We start from the raw sequence: 25520 nt of genomic DNA, 5'->3' as shown, positions 1-25520 counted from the left end.
GACTACAGGGTGCACAACCACACCCGGCAAATCACACATTTATCCATGTGATTATCTGAATAACGTCTTTCTCACCCCTTTTGTCCATGTTATTCCTACAACCCAGCACAGTGCCTGACATAAATAAAATGCTCCTTAGATATTTGCTTACTTAATGACTATAGGTGAACTATTTATTGAATGGATATTTCAAAAACTGTATCAACAATCCATTCCCAACCGTTAGACATTGACACTGACTATTGAACATGAAATCTGAGTGGTGTGAGCCTATTCTCCTCGTCACTGTTCACCACAGGTGGGAAACAGGCAAGGGTCCTCCTCGCTCCATCGGTGATCAGGAGGCCCGCGGAAGGCTAGGCATAGGCAGCCTGATCACGTGACCAAGCTCCTTGGCTGTGCTTCCAGCGCATTACCTCCTTCTCTACCCAACTAAGTCTTAACACTTTCTCCGCACGCTGCTGTGAATTTGCTGTGATTTTGAGACATCGAGAAGCCCTGGGTATCAGCCCTATCTTCTGCTCCTTATTGGCACTGCTGGAAAATGCCAGCCTGCTTAAACATGTTCATGAGGCATCAAGGTAGGGTCATTAAAAATTACCCAAGGTCCTACCTCTCCGCCTGAGGGATCCTCCTAATGGAATTTTCCATCAGTTCTTCCCGCACTGTGAGGCTAAAGCCAAAATCCTCTCTACAGAATAGCAGCTGCTAAATCTACTCGCCAAAAGCCCTAACAGTAGTCCTGGAAATAGAAGCCCTTTATTCTATCATCCTAGCCAGGAAAGGTAGAGGCTCTCCTCATAAATTGTTTATGAGCTCCTACCCTCTGGAAATCTGAACTGTAACTGGAACCTGATTTACTGAATACGTGAAATATATTTTAACTCATCAGCCAAATCAATATTTTTTCTTTGTCTTCCTAGCAATTCTAACTCTGAGTTTCACTAAAACGAGCTGGGTACAAAATCAGCAAGTTCAAGGTATACCAACATCCCAAAGCTCCCAGAGAGGTTCTTCGAAGAGGAAGACTCTTTTTCATTTCTGATTCTTAAGTATTTGGTACATAAGAGGTACTTAGAGTGTCCACCCACAGAACGGACATGCTATTTCTCACCTGAATTTTGCCACCTAAAGCAATAAAACCTGTCCTGATCTCCTACTCTGTACCTCCCTCAACCACAGCACCCATAACTTCGTCATTTAACTTGCATATCTTTCTGCCCACAAGACCACATAAGATCCTCAAAGTTAGAGACCACAGCTTGCTTGCCTTTATATTCTTGGTGACTAGCACTGTGCTGGCACAGAAAGCACACTCAGGCATTTGATGGCAAATGAATCCGCATATCTAAAGATAAACCAGCATATCTTTGTCGTCTATGAGCTAACCTATGGCAAGTGACTCTAGGCAGCTCAGGTAAAATACCAGGAGTGACTTGCAGAGATGCTCTGTTTACCCCTCATGGAGGCCCCCTAAGAGATTTGTCTATTGCCCAGCCCCCCGGAGTCTTGTCATGACAGCCACTGACTCTCAGGACATGGGAGGCACCGGGGATCAGAGCCACAGAATGGGGCACTGAGCCTGTGATGGGTTCAAAAGGAACATCTCAGAACACCACTCTAGACCTCTTATTTATATGCTTTTTAATCAATACAAGATACAGAAGAGTTACACAACTACTAAAAGAGCCATTTCTGGGGCGGGCAAAAGAGAGAGAGAGAAAAATAAAAGAGATCTTTTTTTAGCCTTAAATCTTACCCATTTCACTTTTGCCTATGGAAAGTTCCATGTCACTCTAGGCATGCTTGAGTTTGTGGAAAAGAGATATTTTCCTTTTCCCGGGCACTTGATTGCAAATCCCACCACTTCTCCAGCTCTCAGTAGCTGTCATTCAGGGTAAGTTGATTATTTGAAGTTAAAATGCAGAGGAAATGAGGAGCTTTTGCTGTTTCCCTGGCCAACCTGGCTCCCTTGGAGAAGATAGAAATGAGATTTTACACTGAATTAGCCATGTCTTCAGGGAAGCAATTCCACTGATCCTGAGATTAGCGCTGGTTTTACCATTTGACCTTCTGCTGACCTTATGCTTTGGAAGAACCTGTTCGGAGATTGGCAGGAAAGAGGGAAGGGACAAAACTAGAAATGATGTGGGAACACGGCACCAAAGCATATATTCATTTCTGTAAGACTGAGTGACATTTCCAAATTGCTGAGTAAAATACACACATACATCCAAAATTGGAGGGTGGTGGTAAAGGGGGAGAAAAGTTTCAACATTATTGAATTTGAATAAAATTCTTACAAGGGTTAGAGAATATAAAATATGGGCAGAAAGAATTTACAGTATGAGGAACAGACAAGACAAAAGTACAGAAACTCAGTATGGAAATGTATAATGCAAAAATAGGCTGCTTGAAGAAACTCCCCCAAGAGGTTGTTAACTAAGTCAAATGAACTGCCCTTCCCCTTGCTTTCCTGTCACTGGATGTGGCTGCTTCTCTTCAGGTCTCTGTGTCTGTCTCTTCTCTTCCTCCTCAGGCCCTCGGTCCCCTTCCCTTCTTTCTCTCTCTGTCACTCGCTCACATTCCCTCCAACGACTCCCAGTTGGATAGGGCAGCCCTGTTCCTCACTCACTGTTCACACAGGGTCTCAAGATGAACTCATGAGCCTTTCCATTCCCAGTATAGCCCCCTTCCAGGCACCCAGAGACGATGCCTGCTCAGGTTAGCTGTATCTCTTCTTCCTCCTCACCCCAATCCATGCTCCCTGCGGGGTCTCCTCAGTCAGCCCCTACTTCCTGCTCATCTCTCCTCACTCTCTACTTCTAACCATTCCACCTGCAGCCTCAGGTCACACCACCACCAAGTAATGTCCCTATTAGGTCCCTGTATTAGTCCGTTTTCACACTGCTGATAAAGACATACCCAAGACTGGGCAATTTACAAAAGAAAGAGGTTTAATTGAACTTACAGTTCCATGTGGCTAGGGAAGCCTCACAATCACGGTGGAAGGCAAGGAGGAGCAAGTCCCGTCTTACACGGATGGCAGCAGGCAAAGAGAGAATGAGGAAGATGCAAAAGCAGAAATCCCCAATAAAACCATCAGATTTCGTGGGAATTATTCACTACCATGAGAACAGTGTGGGGGAAACCACCCCCATGATTCAATTATCTCCCACCAGTCTCTCCCACAACATGTGGGAATTATTGGAGTACAATTCAAGATGAGATTTGGGTGGGGACACAGCCAAACCATATCAGTCTCTAATAAAAGAAACATCATTGCTCCCTCAATGACTACCAACTAAAAATAGTCTCCATAATCTCACCCCACTTCACCTTTCCCATTTTAACTCTTTTTGTTTGTTCTTTAACACACACACACACACACACGCACACAAACTTTTTACCAAAGAAAACTTCAAGGCTGGGTGCAACGGGTCACACCTATAACCCCAATATTTTGGGAGGGTGACATGAGCAGATGGCTTGAGCTCAGGAGTTCAAGACCAGCCTGAGCAACGTGGTAAAACCATGTCTTTACAAAAACTAGCCAGGTGTGGTGGAATGCACCTATAGTCCTAGCTCCTTGGGAGGCTGAGGTGGGAGGATGGCTTGAACCCAGGAGGTGGAGGTTGAAGTGAGCTGAGATCGTGCCACTGCACTCCAGCCTGGGTGACAGAGCCAGACTCTGTCTCGAAAAAAAAAAAAAAGAAAAAGAAAAAAAAGGAAGAAAACTTCAAACATTTGCAAAAATAGAGAGGATATGTAATTAACTCTCACCTACCCATTACCCAGCTTTAACACACATCAGTGCACGGCTGATCTTGTTCCATCCATGCCCTACTGACTTCCCCCAACAAAGTGGATTATTTTAAAGAAAATTTCAGACATCCTATAAAAACCTCAGTATGTTTCTTTAAAAGTCAGAGACTTGGCCGGGCATGGTGGCTCACGCCTGTAATCCCAGCACTTTGAGAGGCCAAGGCAGATAAATTACCTGACGTCAGGAGTTCTAGACTAGCCCGGCCAACATGGTGAAACCTCATCTCTAGTAAAACTGCAAAAATCAGCTGGTTGTGGTGGCAGGCGCCTGTAATCCCAGCTACTCTGGAGGCTGAGGCACAAGAATCACTTGAACCCAGGAGGCAGAGGTTGCAGTGAGCCAACATCACACCACTGCACTCCAGTCTGGACAACAAGAGCAAGATTCCATCTCAAAAAAAAGGAAAAAAAAACAAAAGAAGTCACAGACTCTTAACAACAACAGCAGTATTATCACCCCTTAAAAATTGTTTAGTTTCTTAATATCATTAATATACAGTGTTAAAATGCTCCCAATGATTTCAGGTATTTTGTTTTTTACAGTCAGTTTGTTTCAGTTGGGATCTAAGCACCGTCCACACATTGGATCTGGGCACCCGCCCCCTAAGTGTCTGATTCTGTAGTCACCTTAACTTCTCTTTCTGTACAAAGCCCAGCTCAGACATCTCACTTTCCCACCTACAAGGTATTGCTCATGCTGTACTCAGCACCCAAAATGTCCTCAGCCCCCATGCCCAAACATCACTCAAAATCCAACTCAAATACTGTCCCCTCCATGAAATATTTCATGATTGCCACCAGTCCTCTTCCTAAGCACAGCCATGGGGTCTCCTATAGGGTTTCCTATATGACTTTATCTGCATGTCACTTGGCTCATTTACTGTTGTCTATAATCAGCTTGAGAGTTACGTATCTCCCCTTCAATCTCCTAGAAGGGAGATCATTCCACTTCACTCCAGCCTGGGCGACAGAGTGAGACTCCATTTCAAAAAAAAAAATGTCAGTTTTTAGCCACAGTGGTGGCTGGGTTCTCCCCCGGGACAGGAAAAATCTAAGTGTAAGAGCACATATTTAAGAAACATTATTTACCAGATTTAAAAATTATATTTAATTCACTCTCCTCCAAATATTCAATAATCTTAAGATTCCATTCGATAATACCAAGACATAAATAACCAAAAACAGCATCCATCTACTAAATTGATACATTTGTCCCCCATAAAATATGACTCTATCATATTTGTTAAGGAGCCACCTTCAGAAGCAAAAGCTAATATGGTTAAAAAACACAATCAGGATCCTCTTTAAGAAACTGCAAGGAAGCCAGGCACCGTGGCTCACATCTGTAATCTCAACACTTTGGGAGGCCAAGGTGGGCAGATCACTTGAAGCCAAGAGTTCGAAACCAGCCTAGTCAACATGGCGAAAGCTCATCTCTACTAAAAATACAAAAAAATTAGCCAGGCATGGTGGCACATGCCTGTAATCCCAGCTACTTGGGAGGCTGAGGCATGAGAATTGCTTGAACCTGGGAGGCGGAGGTTGCAGTGACCCAAGACTGCGCCACTGCACTCCAACCAGGGTGACAGAGCAAGACTCCATCTCAAAAAGAAAAAAAAAAAAAAAGAAGAAAAAGAAGAAGGAAAGAGAAAGAAAGAAACTGCAGAGAAATTCAAAAGCAAGGCACAGAAATTCACAGAATAATACCAGAGTTCCCTAAAAGGCTTCCCACATCACCACTGAAAAAATTCAACAGGAACTACACGGCAGGGACTGAAAACCCAGTCAGAAAGGAAATTTGTCCTAAACTAACTTTCACTTGCCAGACACTGTCCCAGGCACCATGCTGAGCTCAAGGGAGTAAGAACACAGCCTCTTGACTTGCATATGGGGTGTATTGGTCTATGTCATTTTATTTATTTATTTTGCAATTTGAAGATATGCTTAAAAGTTGGGAGATCTCACAGATATCTGGCTTCTTGAAAAAAATGAAAGATCTAGCAACATGGGCCCAGCATTCCCTCAGTGGCAACTCTAAGCTGGAGCAGAGAAGCCACTGAAGCCTCCAGCAAAGGACATGCCCTCCAGCCAGCTTGTCACAGTCCCCACCATACCCTCCTATCATCCCAACAACAGATGCAGCACTTTACTCATTTATGCTCCCTGTCTGGCCCCAGAGGTACTAGAGTTTGTCACTCCCTCTCAGGAAAAAAAAAAGGGCAGCGGGGAACAAAAGTGCCCCCTGTGCCGAAGAAGTGCAGAGCCTAATAGAGGAGGCAGAAAAGATGAGAAATTATAATAGGGTGTGATACAGACCATAGTAGAAGAATGGCCAGGGTTCCACAGAAACCCTAAGGAAGGTGAAGGAAGGTGCAACTAACTGCACCAAAGGTAGTTTAGGTATCTAGGGTGTGTTCACGAAAGAGAAGACATCTGGGGAAGGTCTTGCAGGAGAAGAAGAGCCTGGTCAGATGGCAAAGTAGGAGCAAGTCACTCTACACATATGAAGAGGTGAGAGGTCTGAAAGATACAGAGTTTTCTGGGGATGGGTTAGGCAGAGAAGGGACTTCTTCCCTTCACTGGGCACTAAGGCGAACCCCTTCGTGTTAGGTTCCCAGTGCTCGGAAACTGTCCATTCTCTGCCAATGATACACGTCTTGACTACTTGGCCTGTTTTGCTTTTACAGACTGATATGGGTCAATGTAGTTATTGCTCTTGAACTGGCATAATGAAAATACTCTTGAGTTACTATATAATGCAGACATTTTTAAGGGTCAAAACGCAGTAACGTAAGTCTCTACTGATGATCTCAATTCCATACAACAAAGATATCCTTTCACCAACCACGTGTCCTTTCCTCACTTACATATCTCTGACAGTCGCGAACCCAGAAGCTTCCAATGAAATAGCCCCTACCCCACGTGAGGCACAAGTTTGATTTTTCTTATACTTAAATCACTACAAACATATCCCCCAACACTATTCTCAACTACCCTTAAAGGAGCCACCCAGAATACACCACATTAAGTCGAGCTTTGAGGCAAGATTTAAGGGTGATAAAGATATGGGTCCAAAGGAGAATCAATTTACTCAGTAGCCTATTGGCATGTACCTGATGAAGCAACAGCACATAAAGATCAATCGCAAGGATATCAGGCTGTTGCACAGAAATGAAATGAGATGCAAATAACAGACACGTCCCCTCAAAGCAATAAAAATTAAATCAGTTTTGCTTTTCTCCCTCAAATTCAGTCAAATCTAAAAAAAAAAAAAAATCAGATAGGGAAATCATCAAGAGGCTTTTAAAAACGGTCTCAAAGTTGTAATAACCCCAAACAGACTATTTCCCAGACTTTTTATTGTTATAACAAACAAACCCATCTTTCACTTCTTGTCATTTGCAATTACTGTGCCATAATTGAAAATCAGTGAATCACCACAGGGCTTAGGGGAGAGAGGGCCTACTAGCTCTGAGCTGTCACTGTAATCACCACAGAATAAACAATATCAAGAGCTCTTTCTTCATCATTTTTAACCTATATATTGCAGAGTCTCTGAAAATTGTATACTCTGTAATTCCCCTCTTTCACTAAAGATGGCATGACATTTCAAACCATTTTCCCCTTCAAAATACTGTTTTTCTCTTCTTCAACAGCCAGTATGACGTCTGCCCCAAAAGACTTCAGCATAATTTTAAATCTATTTGTAGGAGCCAAGAATTCAATTAAGAGAAAAATTATCTTGGAAGGGTTTGGGCAATTCAGCCAATTAACCCTCTTGTAACTGTGCTGAGAAAAGAACCTGAACTGTCTAACAAAAGGCTACACAAAATCAAAAGGAACAGACTAGGGCAGGGGGTGAAGGATTCCAGGAATTTGGGTCCTGTCTACACTTCTGCCCATTAACATGGTCACACAATGCCCTCGGCCTCTGACCGTTAGGAACGTCTGGGAGAGTACAGCCCTCCACTCTGCAATGGGCTGCAGAACCTCAAATGTTCATCTGCAGCCTCTTCATCTCCCCACCTGCAATAGGATTTAACCAATGTCCCTACCAACATTTCAGTTTACAGACTTTAAAAGGTCAATAGCAGGACCATTGAGTTTATTCTTTGTTAATAAGCTCTGTGTCCATGATCTGATGAACTGAGATTCACTCTCTAATTAAAAGGAAGGAAGGGAATTTGCAGTGGTGTGGGAGAGAGGGTCTTACCCTTTCATCTGTTCCCAAGCCAGATTCTCCTGCCCCATCCCTCACCTTGGTTGCTTCTTCCACACTCTCCCTCAGGGCCTGCAGCTCAGCATCATATTGCTCCTTCAGCTTGTCCATCTCCTGATCATGGCTGGAAACCTCTTCTTTCAGGGCTCCCTTCAGTGCAGTGAGTTCACGCTCGCGCTTTCTCAAGAGGTCTTCTTGCTCCTCTTTGGCAATCAGCAGATCCTGAAGATCCTGTTTTGCCTGTAAGAGCTCCTAGAGAGAAGAAACATGAAGGGAGGAGGTGACGATGAAACATCTTGTTGAGAGGCCCCGTATCTCCCCTTCAGTTCAGTCCCCATAGGCACGGCCATCTCACCTTGCCCTGCCACTCTCCTTCTCATCCCACAAACCTATTTAAACCATTTCTTCCTCTTCCCCTGCATTTCTCAGAAGACATCATTCCCTTGGATTCCTCTGTCTTTGCTTCTTGGAGATTTGATTGAATTTGAGGGAGAAAGGGGAAACTAGTGTAAATTTCACTGCTTTGGTAAACACGTCTGTATTTTCCATCTCGTTTCGCTTCTGCACAGTGATCTGTTGCCCTTGCTCTTGCCCTGTGTGTGCTGTTGCTTCATGGGGGACACGCCAACTTGCCTACCTTGCTTCATATCCCCTAGGACCCTGAGTGTGGTCAAACCCTTCATCCACATTCCTCGTACTCAGGATTTGGGTGCTTCACATCCCCTGGGACACTGAGTGTGGTCAAACCCTTCATCCACATTCCTCGTACTCAGGACGACTTTGCCTGTTTTTCTTCTATCTCATTTGCCCATCTGAGCAGAGCACAATATTCACATTTTCCCCTTCTTAACTGCCAAGTATTAATGAGGAAGGTCACAAAGCTGGGGCAACAGGCTCCACTGCAAATCACATTACCTGAGCCCAGTGTGTCCTGCCAAAGGCTCGGCGTTCCTTTTCCTCCAGCATCTTTGTTCCAGACCTTCTCAGTTTTCCAGCTCAGGACTCACCCTCACAGACACTTTTGCCCTTCCCTCAGCCAGAAAGACGTGGGCACCTTGGCTCCCTCTCCACCTCAACCCCTCTACACTCCAGGCCTTCTTCCACCCAGAGTCCCTCCACAGAGAATGCACTGTCCCCTGCCAGCCTGCTCCCAGTCTTCACTCCATCAGTTATTGACATGGTTTGGCTCTGTGTCCTCACCCAAATCTCATCTCCAGTTATAATTCCCACAATCCCCACGTGTCGAGGGAGGGACACTGTGGGAGATGATCGGATCATGGGGTAGTTTTCCCCACGTTGTTCTTGTGATAGTGAGTTCTCACGAGATATGATGGTTTTATAAGGGGCTTTTCCCCCTTCGCTCACTCTCTCTCCTGCCGCCTTGTGAAGAAGGTGCCTACTTCTCCTTCTGCCATGATTGTAAGTTTCCTGAGGCCTCCCCAGCCATGTGGAACTGTGAGTCAATTAAACCTCCTTTGTTTATAAATTACCCAGTCTCAGGTAGTGTCTTTATAGCAGAGTGAGAACGGACTAATACAGTTGTCTTTTCTTTCTGCCATTTTGTTCCTATCCACATTCTTGAATCTTGGTTACCTGCCAAACTTCACCATCAAAATGTTTGAAAGCATAATTTCTGTTCACTGCCTCTACTTCATGACTGCCTGTTCACTCCTTAATCTCTTGCTGTATGATTTTTGTCCCTACTCTACCAAGACAGTCCCCTCTGAGGTAACTGTGACCTTTAATCATATCCGATGGCCTTTTCCCAGTCGTCAATTTTCTTTACCCCTCTTTCATCCTCCCTTCCTGTCTCTCTAAGATGCCCTTCTTTCTTGGAATGCCAAGATAACACAGACTCCTGTTTTCTTCCCTCAGGCTGCTTCTTCTGTGATAGTCTTTTCTGGCTTTTCTCTCCCTCTTCCCAAAATCTATGATGATCTCCAAAAATGCAACTTTGCATTCTTTACTCTCTTTTAGCAAGCTCATTTTTTTTTTCCAACTATTAATTCTATGTAAATGACTCCTAAACTTTTATCTCTTACCTTTCTCAGAGTTCAAACCTGCACTAACACATTCAAAGACCTGCTAGATGCACCCATCTGGGTGACCTGTGACACCTCAGATTCAGTAGGATTACAGTTTCAAGAGAATTCATCATGCTCCTTCCTTCCTTCTTCCTTTGTTCTTTGCTCTTGTGAAAAGCACCACCTGCCCCCTCAGCACTCAAGCTCAGAAACTTGGCAGCAACTTTGACTTTTCTCTCGTCCTGGTTTCTCATAACCAAAAAGTTAGTTCTGCAACATCTTCAATCCTTTCCATCACCTCCCTGGGTAAAGCCCTCCTCATCTCCTGTGCAGGTGGTTTACGATAGCCACTCAGCTGCTCCCCGCATCCAGGCTCTCACCTACAGCCTCTAAGGCAATCCATGCAGCATCTTCTGTCTGGAGTGCTCTTTTCCCTTCTCAGGCCCACCTCTCCCTGCCTTTCAGAAAATCTTTGAAGACCCAGATACAGTATGACCTCCTCCAAGAGGTCTTCCTTGAATATCCCTCTTGAATACCCATCTCACTTTAGCTGTTCTTCTCACAGTACTTAATACTTCTTATTTTACATTCTATATATTTTAATCATTTTTCTAATCTGCATTTGGCTTCCCTACTTATCCTTCTTGAAAGACAGGTACAGATCTGATTTATTATATTTTTGATGCATAGATTAATATTGGGAGCACTTATCTGTTCAGATATAAATAAACAAGTGCAGTACAGGTGTCTGGAGATGTCAGAATTCTAAACTCGTCAGTTATTTCACCTGTGGCTTCTGCATAAGAACAGGCAGGACCTGTTCTCTTGGAGCCCCTGGGGAATCAGAGGCATGGCTGCCACCTGGGGACCCAAGGCTTCAGAAATGATAAGCTACTTTCCATTCAAAAAGTGTGTCCCTGATGAGGGAAGAAACATTTTATTGATTTAAGGATAACTGACAACGAGAGCTCTTTCTTTTTCTCTAGGACATGCACCTCCATTGAACCAGAGGAACCTCTACAATCCCAGGATAGGGCTGCATTGCACAGACTAAAATTTTGCCCATCAAGAATCTAACTAGCAGGCATTGACAAGCTCAGACGAAATGTCAAGAGACCCATGCAAGTAACAAGGCCAGCTCTGGCTCTTTCAAAGCAGCAAACACAGAGATCTTATGAAAATATACCCTGTCCTGATATTTATCAAAGAGGACGCCCTGCTGCCGCTGCCCAGCCCCTTCTTAAGGAAGATCAGAGTCTCTCTTGAATGACTGTTACTTCCGGCTACCCCCCAGGGTTTCCTGGAACCTCCTGCCAGCATCTTCAGTGCAGGCCCTGTGATTCTGACCCCTGTTTCCTGCTTTTACTCTCACACGTTTCTCAATTGTTTGGACGATAAGACAGTTCCTCTCCCCACACTTATCTTTTCCAGCATATCTCTGTGTTTTGTGTTGCCTTTTGTGTGCTGCCGCCAATGCATGTCAAGACTGAAGTTTTTATGGTCCATTCTGCACCGACATGCTGTTATCTATGGCTGGGGCTGTCGCTTAAGTGGACTGTGCAGGACAAATCCAATCAGATTACACCTCGCCATATCACGTAGTAGCACTTGAAGTTTTCCAGAGTAGAAACCAAAAGGTACATGAGGTTTCAAAAACTTCACTCCATCACCTCGGGGCTTAATTATATCAATCAAAGAAGGGAGAGAAAAATACATAAACTTCAAAATGTAAGTATACGTCCATTAGAGGTCAACTTGCCTCTCTGTGGACTCCAACTAAAGAAAACAAGGGAAAACTGGCTGTCTGGGAGTGGCGAGAGCTAGGAAAGTTGACTGTATTTGGTCCTTATGCATCATAAGAACTGTGCTGAGCATTTCTAACAATCCAGAGAGATGGATATTCAAGGAGATGAAGATTACTATTCTCCATAAACGGACGAAGTTCTGAGACTCTAACATGCCTAAGATCACACGGCCTTACAAGCAGCAGAGTCAAGAATGGGACCCAGATGGGTCCTAATGCCCTTTCCCTTCACTATGGGCACTACAGACCTGACCACAAAACCACACACTCAAGAAGGCTAAGAAGCAAACAGTCACACTGGAGTTCATCCATTAGATGCTGTTATGGTTTGGCTGTGTCCCCACCCAAATCTCATCCTGAACTGTAGCTCCTATAATTCCCTCATGTTGAGGGAGGGGCCCACTGGGAGATAATGGAATCAAGGGGTGGTTTCCCCCATACTGTTCTCATGGCAGTGAGTAAGTCTCATGAGATCTGATGGTTTTATCAGGGGAAACCCCTTTCTTTTTTTTTTTTTGAGATGGAGTCCTGCTCGCCCAGGCTGGAGTGCAGTGGCCGGATCTCAGCTCACTGAAAGCTCCGCCTCCTGGGTTCATGCCATTCTCCTGCCTCAGCCTCCCAAGTAGCTGGGACTACATGCGCCTGCCACCTCGCCCGGCTAGTTTTTTTGTATTTTTTAATAGAGATGGGGTTTCACCATGTTAGCGAGGATGGTCTCCATCTCCTGACCTCGTGATCCACCCGTCTCGGCCTCCCAAAGTGCTGGGATTACAGGCTTGAGCCACCGCGCCCAGCCAGGAAACCCCTTTCATTTGGCTCTTGCTTCTCTTGTTTGCCACCATGTGAGATGTGCCTTTCACCTTCTACCATGATTATGAGGCCTCCCCGGCCACAGGGAACTGTGAGTCCATTAAACCTCTTTTTTTTGTAAGGTGCCCAGTCTCAGGTATGTATGTCTTCATCAGCAGCATGAAAACAGCCTCATACAGATGCCACCAAAACAGAGCACTGTGTTTGGCTGGAAGGCCCTTTAAGGAAGTCCACCTTCTTAAACTAAAGCAAAGAAACACAATCAGAGCCTGAAGAAACGGGTAGATGGAGATCTAAGGGAAAAAGGAACACACTATGGGACCAGCTGTTCTGCAGCAGCAGCAGCAGCAAATGACCACCCCAAGACCATGTGCACTGAGAAGCAGGCACCAGGATGTCCAGAATGGCAAGGTATTTGCTCTCAAAAAGCTTTACTTCACACACCACCTGGGCTCGAGCATGACACATCAAAACGAGGAAGACACCAGTCTAGACCCTCTTTTGCATTAAGTGCTTCTCAGAAGTTCCACAGGGTCCCTATCTCTGGCCCATGCTCACTGAAAGCGTAAATAAAAGGTTTTACAGCAACGGTAGCTGACAGAGAATTCTGTCATTTTTTTTGTTCCAGAAGGATGGCCAAGGAAGCATCACACGGCTGGTGAGAATCATGGTATTTTTGGCTGCCTTTTTTATAAAAATGCGTAGAATGTTCAAAAATATCGTTACAAAAGAAGTTTTAGAGACATACTTTCTGAGTACAATCTCTCCTCAGACCAACACAATTTTATAACCAGACTATTTTAATGAGACTGAAGTACCTGCATCTTGGCAAATGCCCGGAATAAAACACCACAAGACTCTGCTGGAGTGAGGCCCATCTCTCAGCACTGCAGGCTCCCATCAAAGCAGACATTTGATAATTAGAAAACCCCACCATCGTGGCACTTAGCAAGCTGTCTCACGTTGACCTGTCACCTTCAGAATGGAAGGTAATGCATTCATGACAAAGAAGTGGTGGAAACCTGTTCTATAATCATTCTTGTAACTTGAGCTGGCAAAAAAAAATTCAGAATCATCTATTTAACTAAGAATAACAAAGTCAATAAAATTGGTCAATTTTATGGCTTATTCTAAGAAAACAAAGTATTTTCTATTTCTCCTTTCCTTCTTTTTTTTTTTAAACTGTTTTATTCTTTTTCTTTTTTTAAGTGAAAGCCAGTTTATTAGAGAAGTAAAGAAACAAAAGAATGGCTACTCCATAGACAGAGCAGCCTATTCTTTCTTAATGTTACTTTACTGATTGCATACAGGGGTCGGTGTTATTTAAAAAAATGTGACATATTAAAAGACATTTCATGCAAAATCTGGTCCATTATGCAGGACTTGCAAAACTTGGGCCTTCAACCTTTTTCAAACATTCAAAAGCAGAAGTGTTTAATGCTCATTGTGTTAAGAGTTTGTTCCAAGCTAAATGCCATGGGGAACTTGGCCACAACTACACTCCGTTATCAAATTCCCCCAGGTCACTTTTTATTCAGATATGAAGAATAAATTAAAAGTGACAAGGAGACAGGGTCTATTTTACTAGTGATACAGAAACCATAGATCATAGTTTAAGTGTTGCTGACAAGTCAAAGGAAATTGATAAAAACAGAGGGTGATTTTCTGGAGCAAGAGAAACCCACTTTGACATAGGGAAGCTAATTACACCCTAACTCATCTTGCAGAAAGGCAGCAGTAAATGATACAGCTCCTGTTATGGGAAAGAGACAAACAACCTGTAAGCCAGCAACATCAGGAACAGGTTTAAGAAAACATGTGCTATTGCCCACTGCTGTATCTCGCATTATCAGCCTCTGCCTGAACACATCACCAAAATAGTCTCATATCGTTATCCTATTATCAATATAAATAAATCAATAAACTAATGATGTTCAGTTAATAGATATGCAGTATGGTATGTTTAAAGAGGAAAAGAAGTATGCAGTTCATTTCAGAATTATTCTCTTTTTTAAAATATGGTGACATTTTTAAAGTAATTTAAATATGAAAAATTATTTATTCATTTGCTCTGTTGCTCAACACTGTGCTAGACATGAAATGGGGAAAGAAGCAAAGGTGAATGCTCTTGAATTAGCTGGCTAGTAGAAGAAAGATACAAAAAATGTGCGAGGTCAATGAGCTAAAATAGAGAAACTGAAAGGACAGGGGATATCAGGGGGCAACTCACAGTGACAACTGTCAGTTATTGGGGAAAATCAGTAACTTCAGAGACTTCCCACGAGCTAACATAACATCTTTCCCCTTTAGAACCAATCAAATGTCCACACAAGGAATCACAGAATATGACAACGTTTTATCTTCTATTTAAATTTGTTCATGAAGCTATACTTTTACTGAAAGCCATAAATAGTTCAGTGACATCATTTCTGGAAACTTATCCTTAGAAACAATTTTTAAAGTAGTAAAAGGATAAATGTAAAAACTGTTCCCCATGACCTTTGTTTCATAATGACGAAAAAGGGAAAACAAATGTAGGAGAATGGTTAAATACATTGCGGTTTATCTTCCTAAAAATGAAATACAAAGAATATAAAGAATAACAAGAAAGAACATTTTTGACATCTTAAGTTTTAAAAGCAGGTATCAAAACTGTAGGGACATGATTGTCCCTATATTATATACAGATGGGTAGATGAAACCTATCAATAGACAGGGAGGCAAACAGAAATTCTAGAAACAAAAATGGCTGCTTAGGTATTAGGAAAGTATGTGTACGTCCCATTTTTAAACTTTCCTTTTATGTTGTTTTAATATTATTTCAGTGACAAATACACCTATCTTCTCGTCTTTGTAACTCTGAGCCCTGAGAGTAAACAGCGCCATGAGAAGCAGTATAATACCAAGAATGTGGTGGTTTTTAAGAAATCATTTGATAAAAAGAGGAATCCCAGTTGGTAAGGAACAATGCTGAGGGCTTCTCAGGGGAAAAGGTCTGAATAGGGACACAGAGATGGTCATGTGCGCAGAAGAGACAATCACCCTCCTCTGCCCGTGTGAAAAATGGATTCATGAGAACTCCTGGGCTGGGTGGTCACAGTCACTCATCTCTGAGCTCCTGCCAAGTCATCAGGTGAAGAAAGGCTAAGTTCTAAAAAGTAAGACCTAAAATTTCTCCTGGGGAATTATTTCAACACTGGAGGAGGAAAGGAGTGAGAGAACAATAGACAACTGAGACTTAAAGAGTGTTCCAGGGACTTCAGAGTCAGAAACTTCTAGCCCCAAGGAAGGGACAGAGAAAACACCTAAGCCCAAAGAGGGAGGAAGTAGAAAATTAAATATTAACAAAGAACCTTTATGTTTTGACTTTTTGTTGTTGTTGTTGTTGGCTTTGCTCTAAATTGTATATCATCTCTTTGTTGGGCTATTCCTACAAATCACGCTTATAAAGAAGTAGTTTCCAAAACTATGCTAGAATACAGGTGATGATAATGTAACCGCAAACATTGATCACCTAAATGTGTGCAGAGAGAAAAGTCCTATCTTTTTCTGACCCTCAATTATACTTATTCCCTCCCCCAAAAATGTAGATATTCAAAACCAACATTCTTGCTTTCTAATAATTTCATACATGTGTATCTAATACCTCAACAAGATAATAATCTAATTTAGAGAAGAGAGAATACACAATAAAAACCCATAATAATTAGCAAATGCCAAGTGCAGAGGAGAGAGTCAAGCGCATCCACTGACTCACAGATCATAAGAGCACAGGTGGAGCAGGGGTGCACATCAGACAGTGGCTGGCAGTGCACAAACCCCAGCCACTCCATCTTTCCAGGCAGGTGGGGTCTGTCTTATCACCTGACCCCACAGCCCCACTTACCTCAATCAGAGCTCCCTTCTCCCTGTCCTCTGATCGCTTTGCACTGTCCAGTTCATCATGCATTTCTGAGAGCTGGTCCTGGAGATCCCTGATTTCAGTCTGATGCTGCTCCCGTTCCATCTTCACCTGGAATAGCCTGGCAAGGAAGGAAGTCCATTAGACAGGATCTCCTGGGCTCTGCTTATTTCCATCCAGTCTGATTTCTGATCTCCAAAGCTTTACACAAGTCTCTAAAGACCCAAGACGCCTCCCTATTCTCTGTTCTGCACTGAGCAAGGAATCACCAACCTGAAAAGGTGCCTGAGAAGAACTTAGGCTACGGTCTAATTGCGCAACAAGAGGATAAATGAGAACTCAAACCAGTGAAGTGGGTATGGTTATACGGAGACATTTTCTCCCCAAAAGGAGATGGTAGGATACTAGAATTTAAATGTAGAAGATAAAGAAATGAAAAAAAAAAATTTCCCACTAAAGCCACCCCACCCTTCCACTGTCTACTATCCCAGTGTTCTAGACCAGGAGAGTTGGAAAAATTACGGTCTGTGGGCCAGTTCAGCCCACTGCCTGTTATTGTAACGTTTTACTGGAATATGGTCATGTTCATTCATTTATGAGTAGCCATTTCATTTCACGATACAATGGCAGAGCTGAGTGTGTACAACAGACTCTATGACCCACAAATCCTAAAATAATCACCATCTGATGAAAAAAAGTTTACAAAACTCTGCTCTGAACCAAACTCACAACTACTATACCTCTTTATGTTGTAAAGCTTTTACTATACCCTATATTTTCTGATATTTTTCTTACTAAACTCTTTTCTGCAGTTAGCCTCTATGATTGCTTTAAACGCAAAACAGCACCATCAAAACTGCAAGGACAATCAAATGCTTTTATTATATAATGTCTTCTTTTTCTTGAACTTCCCCCTAGATTTCATTCCCACTTGACTTTCCACTTAAGGCTTCTGTCATGTCCACGAGACATCATAGCACTGTGGATTCTCAGACCTTGGTTTTCGATCCCTTTGCCACAGATTTTAATACAACACAATGGCAGGGGCATCTTGGACCTAACTTTCCTTCTCTGTAGGCTCAGAGGAGGTATAAGCAGCCATCGCAAACACCAGCACCATCCAGGATAAAATGCACAGGCTGAGAGCTCACGGAGGCCACGTGACGCATGCTTTTTAGAAGCTGGGCCCAGGCTCCTTGAACTCTGTCTTTCAATATCAGCACTCAGTGCGCCCTGCTTCCCACTTACCTGCTAGGAGGTCCACTTTAAGGGCTGAAACTCTGTAAGGCATACTTCAAGGTGCAAAAAGAATGTTAAGAATTACTAACGTTTTTGTTTATCAGTCTACATGCGTCGCCAGCTTCACAATTTTACCAGGGTAAGAGGAAGAAAAAGAAAAGTCAGCTGCCTTTATAAATATTTGGAAGGCTGGGTAGTATTAAATGGACAGAAAGGTTCTAGCCACATGTCATAGAGAACCTGGGAAGGGCAACAGGCTCTCAGCCCAGAACTTACTCCTCCAGATTCTTCCGGAGCTCCCCTTCACTTTCTTCCAGTCGTTGCTGCAACGTGGAGTTCTCCTCCACCTTTTTGTTGTGTTGGCTTCGGAGCTCTTCTAGGTTTGCTCTCATCCTCTCTCTCTCTTCTTTGATATTCTGTTGATTCTAACAGGAATCGGTGCGATTTTAAAGTACCTCCACTGTACATTAACGTAACCCCACAGAAGCCTACTTCTCAACAAGCAGACTCCGTATCTTTGCACTTACATTATTAAACAACTTAATCAAACTATATAATTAAGGCATGGGAGTTCTTAACTAGAAAGAACATCAAATATTTATATTTAATGAACTGTAATACTTGTAAAAGAAAACACAAACACAGCCAAACCTCATTCTGCTATTTCTATGATTTAGTTCAGATGTTTTATATACATTTAGTTTCCCATTGGCCTGCCTAAATCCAACAGGGTTTCTTTTACTCTGTCTAAGCAAACAGTCTGTACAGGCTTTGGTTACATTTAAAAAAAAAAAAGAAATTATTTGGACAACAGCAGCCAAATACACAGGAATTTACTCAGTGATTAGAGGAATGTTACTCTTGGGGGGAAAAAAATTGGCTTTCACTCTGGGCATCCCAATGCATGTAAAATATTCTTCATCAACCTAGACGGAAATGGAAAAAGTAACATAAAGGAAAAACCAGATACCTTGACTTCCAGTTGAAGCTGCCTCTGAAGTTCAGCCACTTCTGTGGTCAACTTGCTTTTCTGTTCCAATAGATCTTTGACTTCAGATGTGGAATTAGAAGCCTATAATTAATTGCAAAGATATACTAATTTAAACGTTCAGCGTGCTTTATTTTAATTATCTTCCCCTTCCAAATATAATTAGTGCAGTAACAGATGAGGCATAACACTAAATATTTTAAGACCCAATTCAAACATCAACCCCCACGGGGAACCTTCCCTGACTTGATGGGCAGAGTTAACGTTGCTGGTCCCCTTGGGACTCCAGTGAACTTTACTCTACAGCATTTACCAATCACAGGCATCATTTCATCAGATACCTCAACACTAGTCCAATATGACTAAAACTTGCACAGGTGGCATATTTGTTAGAAGTCCGTAATGTATTCTGTAGAATATTATAAAACAGTAATACATTAAATTCAGGATAATAAAACTTAAAAAGCCTCTCCATAATACATTCTATATTCCAGAGCATGGAAATCAATGGTTAGCAAAAAATCAGCAACAAAATCTTTTTGTAAGTAAATTGGGGAAAGACATTCATTTTTTCTATTTTAACGGCAGAACACAATTTAGTTTTAGTGTTTCTTAAGAGTGGTTTGAGAACGACTACATCAGGAGATTATGAACTTTTGTGGGGCAGGGACTAGGTTTTATGCACCTCTGAATCTACAGAACCCAATGCATCTCATAAATTTAATCAAATCTTAGTAAATGATCGTTAGAATTCTTGTTTTGCCATGATAGAGTGGCAAATATCAGATTTACCCTCCCAGCAAAAACTCCAAAAGCTAGACAAAAATATATAAAAACAATTGTTGGCAGGCACTGAAAAGCAAGCAACACAGAGTTATGATCCTTACAAAGGAAAAGACAGGAGGTAGCCCCACATTCACCCTGGGTTCTCCATGACTCCATTTCCAAATCACACAGTAAAATTTTATAAGCACAGACAATGTCATTAGGAAATTGCAAATTAAAACAACATTGAGGCCGGGTGGGGTGGCTCATGCAGTAATCCCAGCACCCTGGGAGGCTTAGGCAGACGGATCACCTGAGGTCAGGAGTTCGACACCAGCCTGGCCAACGTGGTGAAACCCCATCTCTACTAAAAATACAAAAAATTAGCCGGGTGTGGTGGCCCACACACCTGTAATCCCAGCTACTCAGGAGGCTGAGGCAGAAGAATCACTTGAACCCAGGAAATGGAGGTTGCAGTGAGCCAAGATCATGCCACTGCACTCCTGACTGGGTGACAGAGTGAGACTCCGTCTCAAAAAACAATCAGACAAACCAACGATACCACTATATACGAATTAGAACGGCCAAAATTCAAAACACTGGCAACACCAAATGGTGGCGAGGATGTGGAATAACAGAAACTCTTATTCTTTGCTTGTGGGAATGCAACATAATACAGATAATTTAGAAAATGGTTTGGTTGTTTCCTACAAAACTAAACATGCTCTTACCATACAACCCAGCAGCTGCCCTCTGGGTGTTCACCCAAATTAGTTGAAATCTCATGTCCACACAAAAACCTGTACATGAATGTTTATAGCAGCTTTACTCATAACTGACAAAACTTGGAAGCAATCAAGATGCCCTTAAAAGGTGAACGAATAAATTGTGGTATATCAGACAATAGAATATTAATACTCAATCCTAAAATGAAATGAACTATCAGTTCATCAAAAGGCATGATGAACTATCAGTTCAAAAAATGCACATTACTAAGGGAGCCAAACTGAAAGGGTGATATACTGTGTGATTCCAACGATAGAACACTCCAGAAAAAATAAAACCACGGAAACAATAAAAAGATTACGGGTTGCCAGAGGTTAGGGGAGAGAAAGGAACAAACAGGCAGAACACACAGGATTTTTAGGGGAGTGAAACTCTTCTGTGTGATACTAAATGATAGATACATGTTATTGTTCATTTGTCAGAAGCCTGTAGAATGTGCAACACTAAGAGTGAACACTAATGTAAACTATAGGCGGTCTTTGGGTGATAATGATGTGCCAGTGTGGGTCCCATGATTGTGAGAGGTGCACCCCATGCTGCAGGATGCTAACAGTGGCGGAGGGCATATGTGGGGACAGGACAGTAAATGGGAATGTGAACCTAAAACTCTCCTGAAAAATAAAGTTTGTTAATTTAAGTGAGAAAAGTGTCCAGAGTGGCATCTCACTGATGAAGGAAACAGAGATTAGAGTTTAGAGATGGTAAGCAACAGAGATTTCAAGATCAGGGTATGAGAGAGGAGACAGCTCCACAGAAGAAGTTCCAAGAACCTACAATAAATACTACCTGTATTCTTGAATGATTCCTAAGCTGTATATGAGCAGAGCAAGAGTTCAAGAGGACTGCAGAGAAGAGCTGTTAGGAGGCAAAGAACCCAACAGAAACTTCACAGGTAGCCCACTGCTAGGGAGACACTAGGGTTCCAAATCGACCAAAATAGAAAACCTTGGTGGACATTCTGGCATTCATTTGAAATTCAAGAAAGGAACATGGGTCACATCTTAGTAGTAAGGGCCAAAACTTAAATAGACACTCCCCAATAATGCCTAGAACAACCAACCATATAGAATCAAGATAATCTGCAAGTAATTTAACTGTCTGTCAAAACAAAACTTAACATTCTTCAGGGGGAGATAACACATTCCAGAACGTCTATAACTAATCGTCACCCACTCGGTCTAGCATACAATTAAAAAAAAAAAAATCATTGGACATGCAGAGAAGTAGGAAGAACCAACCAATAACTACATAAAATAGACAACAGACACAGAGATGGCCCAGATATTAAAGTTAACAGATAAGGACTTCAAATTAACTGTAACATTTTTAAAATAGAAACAATTATGGACAAAGGGTGTTTTTTTGTTTTTGTTTTTTTCTTTTCAGACAGAGTCTTGCTCTGTCATCCAGGCTGGAGTGCATTGTCCCAGTCTTGGTTCACTGCAACCTCTATCTCCTGGGTTCAAACAATTCTCCTGCCTCAGCCTCCCAAATAGCTGGTGTTACAGGTGTGCACCATCACACGTGGCTAATTTTATATTTTTAGTAGAGACAGGGTTTCACCATGTTGGCCAGGCTGGTCTCTACCTCCTGATCTCAGGTGATCCATCTACCTTGCCCTCCCAAAGTGCTGGGATTACAGGCATGAACCACTGCACCTGGCCCAACAAAGGGATTTTTCTAAATGAAGTTCCAGAGATAGATTCTATAAAAATATAACCAAGTAGACATTCTAAAACAGCAATACACAATATCTGAAATTTAAGAACTCATTGGATCTCAGCTCACTGTAACCTCAAACTTCTAGGCTCAAGTGATCCTCCTACCTCAGCCCTCTGAGCAGTTATGACTACAAGCACGAGCCACCATGCCTGGCAATTTTTATAGTTTTTGTAGAGATGGGATCTCACGATGTTGCCCAGGCTAGTCTCAAACTCCTGGCCTCAAACAATCCTCCCACCTCAGTCTCCCAAAGTGTCAGGATTACAGGCATGAACCACTGCATCTGGCCAAAGAAAAGTTCTTAAAAGAACCATCCTTTAAAAGAAGGATGAAGAAGAAGATTCTTTTAAAGACACTTTTAAAGAAAAAGTCTTAAAGTAAGATTGACATAGCCAGAAAACAAGACTAATGAATTTGAAAGGTCAATAGAAAACATCCAGAATATCTGATGCCCCAAACATACACACACACACACACACACACACACACACACACAAAAAAAAAAAAAAAAAGAGAGAATAGAGCACAAGGGGTAAGAGGAACACCATCAAAATTTCTAAAATACATTTAATTGGAGTCTGAGAAGAGCTGGGAGAGACAGAATGTGAAAGAAGCAATATTTGACTAAATAATAGCCAAGAAATTTTCAAATCTGATGCACCTGTCAAGTCGAGAGCTCAGTGAATCCCAAGGAAAATAAATAAAAGAAAAATCACTCTTAGGCACGTCATAGTGAAAATCTAACAATTGACAAAAAAGATAAAATATTAAAAGCACCCAGCTGGAAAAGACACATCACTTTCAAGAGAATAACACTAAGAATGATGGCCGGCTTTCCAATGGAGCCAAATGGGGTCAAAAGACAAATAATGTCTTTAAATTCATGAAACAAAACAATACTTGCCACACTAGAGTTCCTCAAAACTGAGAGTGAATGACAGCTATTCTCAAACAATGCTCCCAAAAAGTACTACAGGATATTAAAAAAAAAAGTTCTCCAGGCTGAAGGAAATCACTCCTAGATGGAAACAGGGAAGTACAGAAAGGAGTGAACAGCACTGGAAAGGGACTACATCTAAATGAAAGATGTGCTGGACCTCTCCAACAAAAATGACCGAACACTGCTGAGAGATGCTGCACACATAAATAAGTGGGGAGAAAGTTCATGTTCACAAATAAGAATACCAATAACATGAAGACGTCAGTTCCACCAAATTTATCTATGCATTTGGTATAATCCCAATCAAAATTCCTAGAGGCTTTTCTTGGTGGAAATTGACAAGCTGATAAAAGTTTATATGGCAAGGCAAAAGACCCAGAGTAGCTAAGATAATCTTGGAGAAGAATAAAACTACCAGATCTCAAGGCTTATTAAAGTTGCAATAATTAAACTGTACAGTAGTAGTGCAAGGAGAGACAAGTAGACCAAAGCAATGGAAGAGAGTCTAGGTGTTACAGAGGATATACCCACTGGAACTGGCATGCAGCACTACCAGGAGTGTAAATTGTTTCAATCACTTTGTAAAATCATTTGGCAACATTTAAGAGTTAAACCAACGCCCAATTTGCAACCCAGAAATTATACTCTTAGATATATTCTCAAGAGAAATGAGTGTGTTTACAAAAAAAAAAAAAAGACACTAATGTTCAGTATGGCATTATACCTAACAGCCAAATACCAGAAATGACCACTAAGAGGATACACTATGTTGAGTGATAACAACAGAAAACTACATTTCAATACAAAATAGCTACCAGTACATGCAAGATTAACGGATCTTGCTGATATAATGTTGAAGAAATGAAGGGGGACACACGAGAATACTTATTATAATACATATTGTAAAATTTTCTTTATGTAAAATTCAAGAAAGGCAAAACGACTCTAGATGATAGAAGTCAGGATATGACTACCCCCAGAAGGAAGGAGTACAATTTTTGCAGAAGGAACACAGGAAACCCAGGAAACCAAAACTACTCAAGGTGATACAAGTCAAGATATGATTACCCCTAGAAGGAGGGGGTACAATTTATGGGGAACACCGGAAACCCAGGAAACCTGGGTGATGGGAGTGTTCCGTATCTTGATCTAGATGGTATTTGCATGGAAGCAAACCTATGTTAGAAATTCAATGAACTGTATAGATACAATTTGTGTAATTTACTTTATATAAGTTATACCCCAATAAAACAATATAAAAACAGATATTTGTTGAAGACTCATCTGTTTGCTAAGGTATACCCAAAGCCCCTGCCTCTGTGTTCCCAAGACCCTTTATACATATATTTGTTACAGAAATCTGCATTACACTAGAGATTATTGCTCAATCACCGCCAGTGAGATTCCGTCCCTCTCTGCATAGACTGTATGCAAGTACTAAATAAGCGTATGTTAGCTAAATTGACTTTCTCCTTTTAGATGTTACATTTCCATAATGAAGAGGGACCTGACTGAAGAGAGTCTATTAGGAAATATTATCTCTCTGATCTGAGTATGAATATTAATGGATCTTCTTTTTTTTCTTCTTCCATGAAAGTAACACAATGATTCTCTCAAAAGGATTTGGCTAAAATCCTACAGTAAAGTGGTTAGAAAACTACAAATAGCTGAGGGGAAGAAACAAAAGCAGGAATCAAAGCTAGAAATGGCAGCATCTTGGCTGACACGTCCCTGAATCCAGGTGCAAGTTGTGTGTGATAAATTTGGAATGAGGTACTTCCCCACCTACCCCTGTGAAGAGAATTAGAAACACAAACACACAACTTCCAATTTTCATAGGCAAAATGAGAACAATCCATTTAGAACGTTAAATCCAACCCAATGAGGGAAATTATACATTGTTCTTTCCCATACAAAATCTCTACCTGCTTTGCTGTTTTCCAATATGGTCTCCGTCCCTAAGGAAGAGGGTTTTTACATTCTCTCCTAATCACTTAACTGACACCACAAAGATAAAACTCCAAAACCTTTGCCAGCAAATAATCAGATTCCGAACTTAAGAGGGAGGGAAGAGGAGTAGGAAAATGTGGCAATTAAACAGTCATGGAGCTGTAATAGGAACCTGAAGTCTAAGAGCCTTGGTTCATTTTCTCATCATCTCTTGATTTGGCAGCTTCTTTTGTTGTTGTTTTTAAGAGACAATGTCTCATTCTGTCACCCAGGCTGGAGTACAGTGGCACAATCATAGCTCATGGCAGCCTCCACCTCCAGGTCTCAAGTGACTTCTGCCTCAGCTTCCTGAGTAGCTGGGGCTACAGGCATGTGCCACCATGCCTGGCTAATTTTTTAATTTTTCTAGAGACAGGGTCTCACTACATTGCCCAGGCTGGTCTCCAACTCTTGGCCTCAAGAAACCCTCCCTCTACGGTCTCCCAAAGTCCTGGGGTTACAGGCATGAGGGACCACACCTAGACAGGCATTAGCTTTTTATGTGGTC

General features: G+C 42.0%; 2 protein-coding genes across 4 annotated transcripts in view; both read right to left on the bottom strand.

The window, feature by feature from the left end:
- MYZAP (myocardial zonula adherens protein) overlaps positions 1-25520 on the bottom strand; it is a 324346-nt gene that overhangs the window by 214394 nt on the left and 84432 nt on the right. The gene's annotated exons all lie outside the window — the stretch shown is intronic.
- Positions 1-25520, bottom strand: part of CGNL1 (cingulin like 1) — a 155464-nt gene that overhangs the window by 78571 nt on the left and 51373 nt on the right. For all 3 annotated transcript variants that reach the window (XM_050796776.1, XM_050796775.1, XM_050796777.1), the window contains 4 exons: positions 18793-18894; positions 18099-18247; positions 16569-16704; positions 8084-8296 (listed from right to left, as the gene is read on the bottom strand). In XM_050796776.1, the coding sequence (XP_050652733.1) occupies positions 8084-8296; positions 16569-16704; positions 18099-18247; positions 18793-18894 (600 nt within the window). The remainder of the gene's footprint in view (positions 1-8083; positions 8297-16568; positions 16705-18098; positions 18248-18792; positions 18895-25520) is intronic.

The sequence above is a fragment of the Macaca thibetana genome, chromosome 7 (assembly GCF_024542745.1).
Source record: "Macaca thibetana thibetana isolate TM-01 chromosome 7, ASM2454274v1, whole genome shotgun sequence".
In the NCBI taxonomy this organism is placed as follows: domain Eukaryota; kingdom Metazoa; phylum Chordata; class Mammalia; order Primates; family Cercopithecidae; genus Macaca; species Macaca thibetana.
The sequence above is the reverse complement of the archived record's forward strand: the minus strand, read 5'-3'. Positions and strand labels throughout refer to the sequence as shown.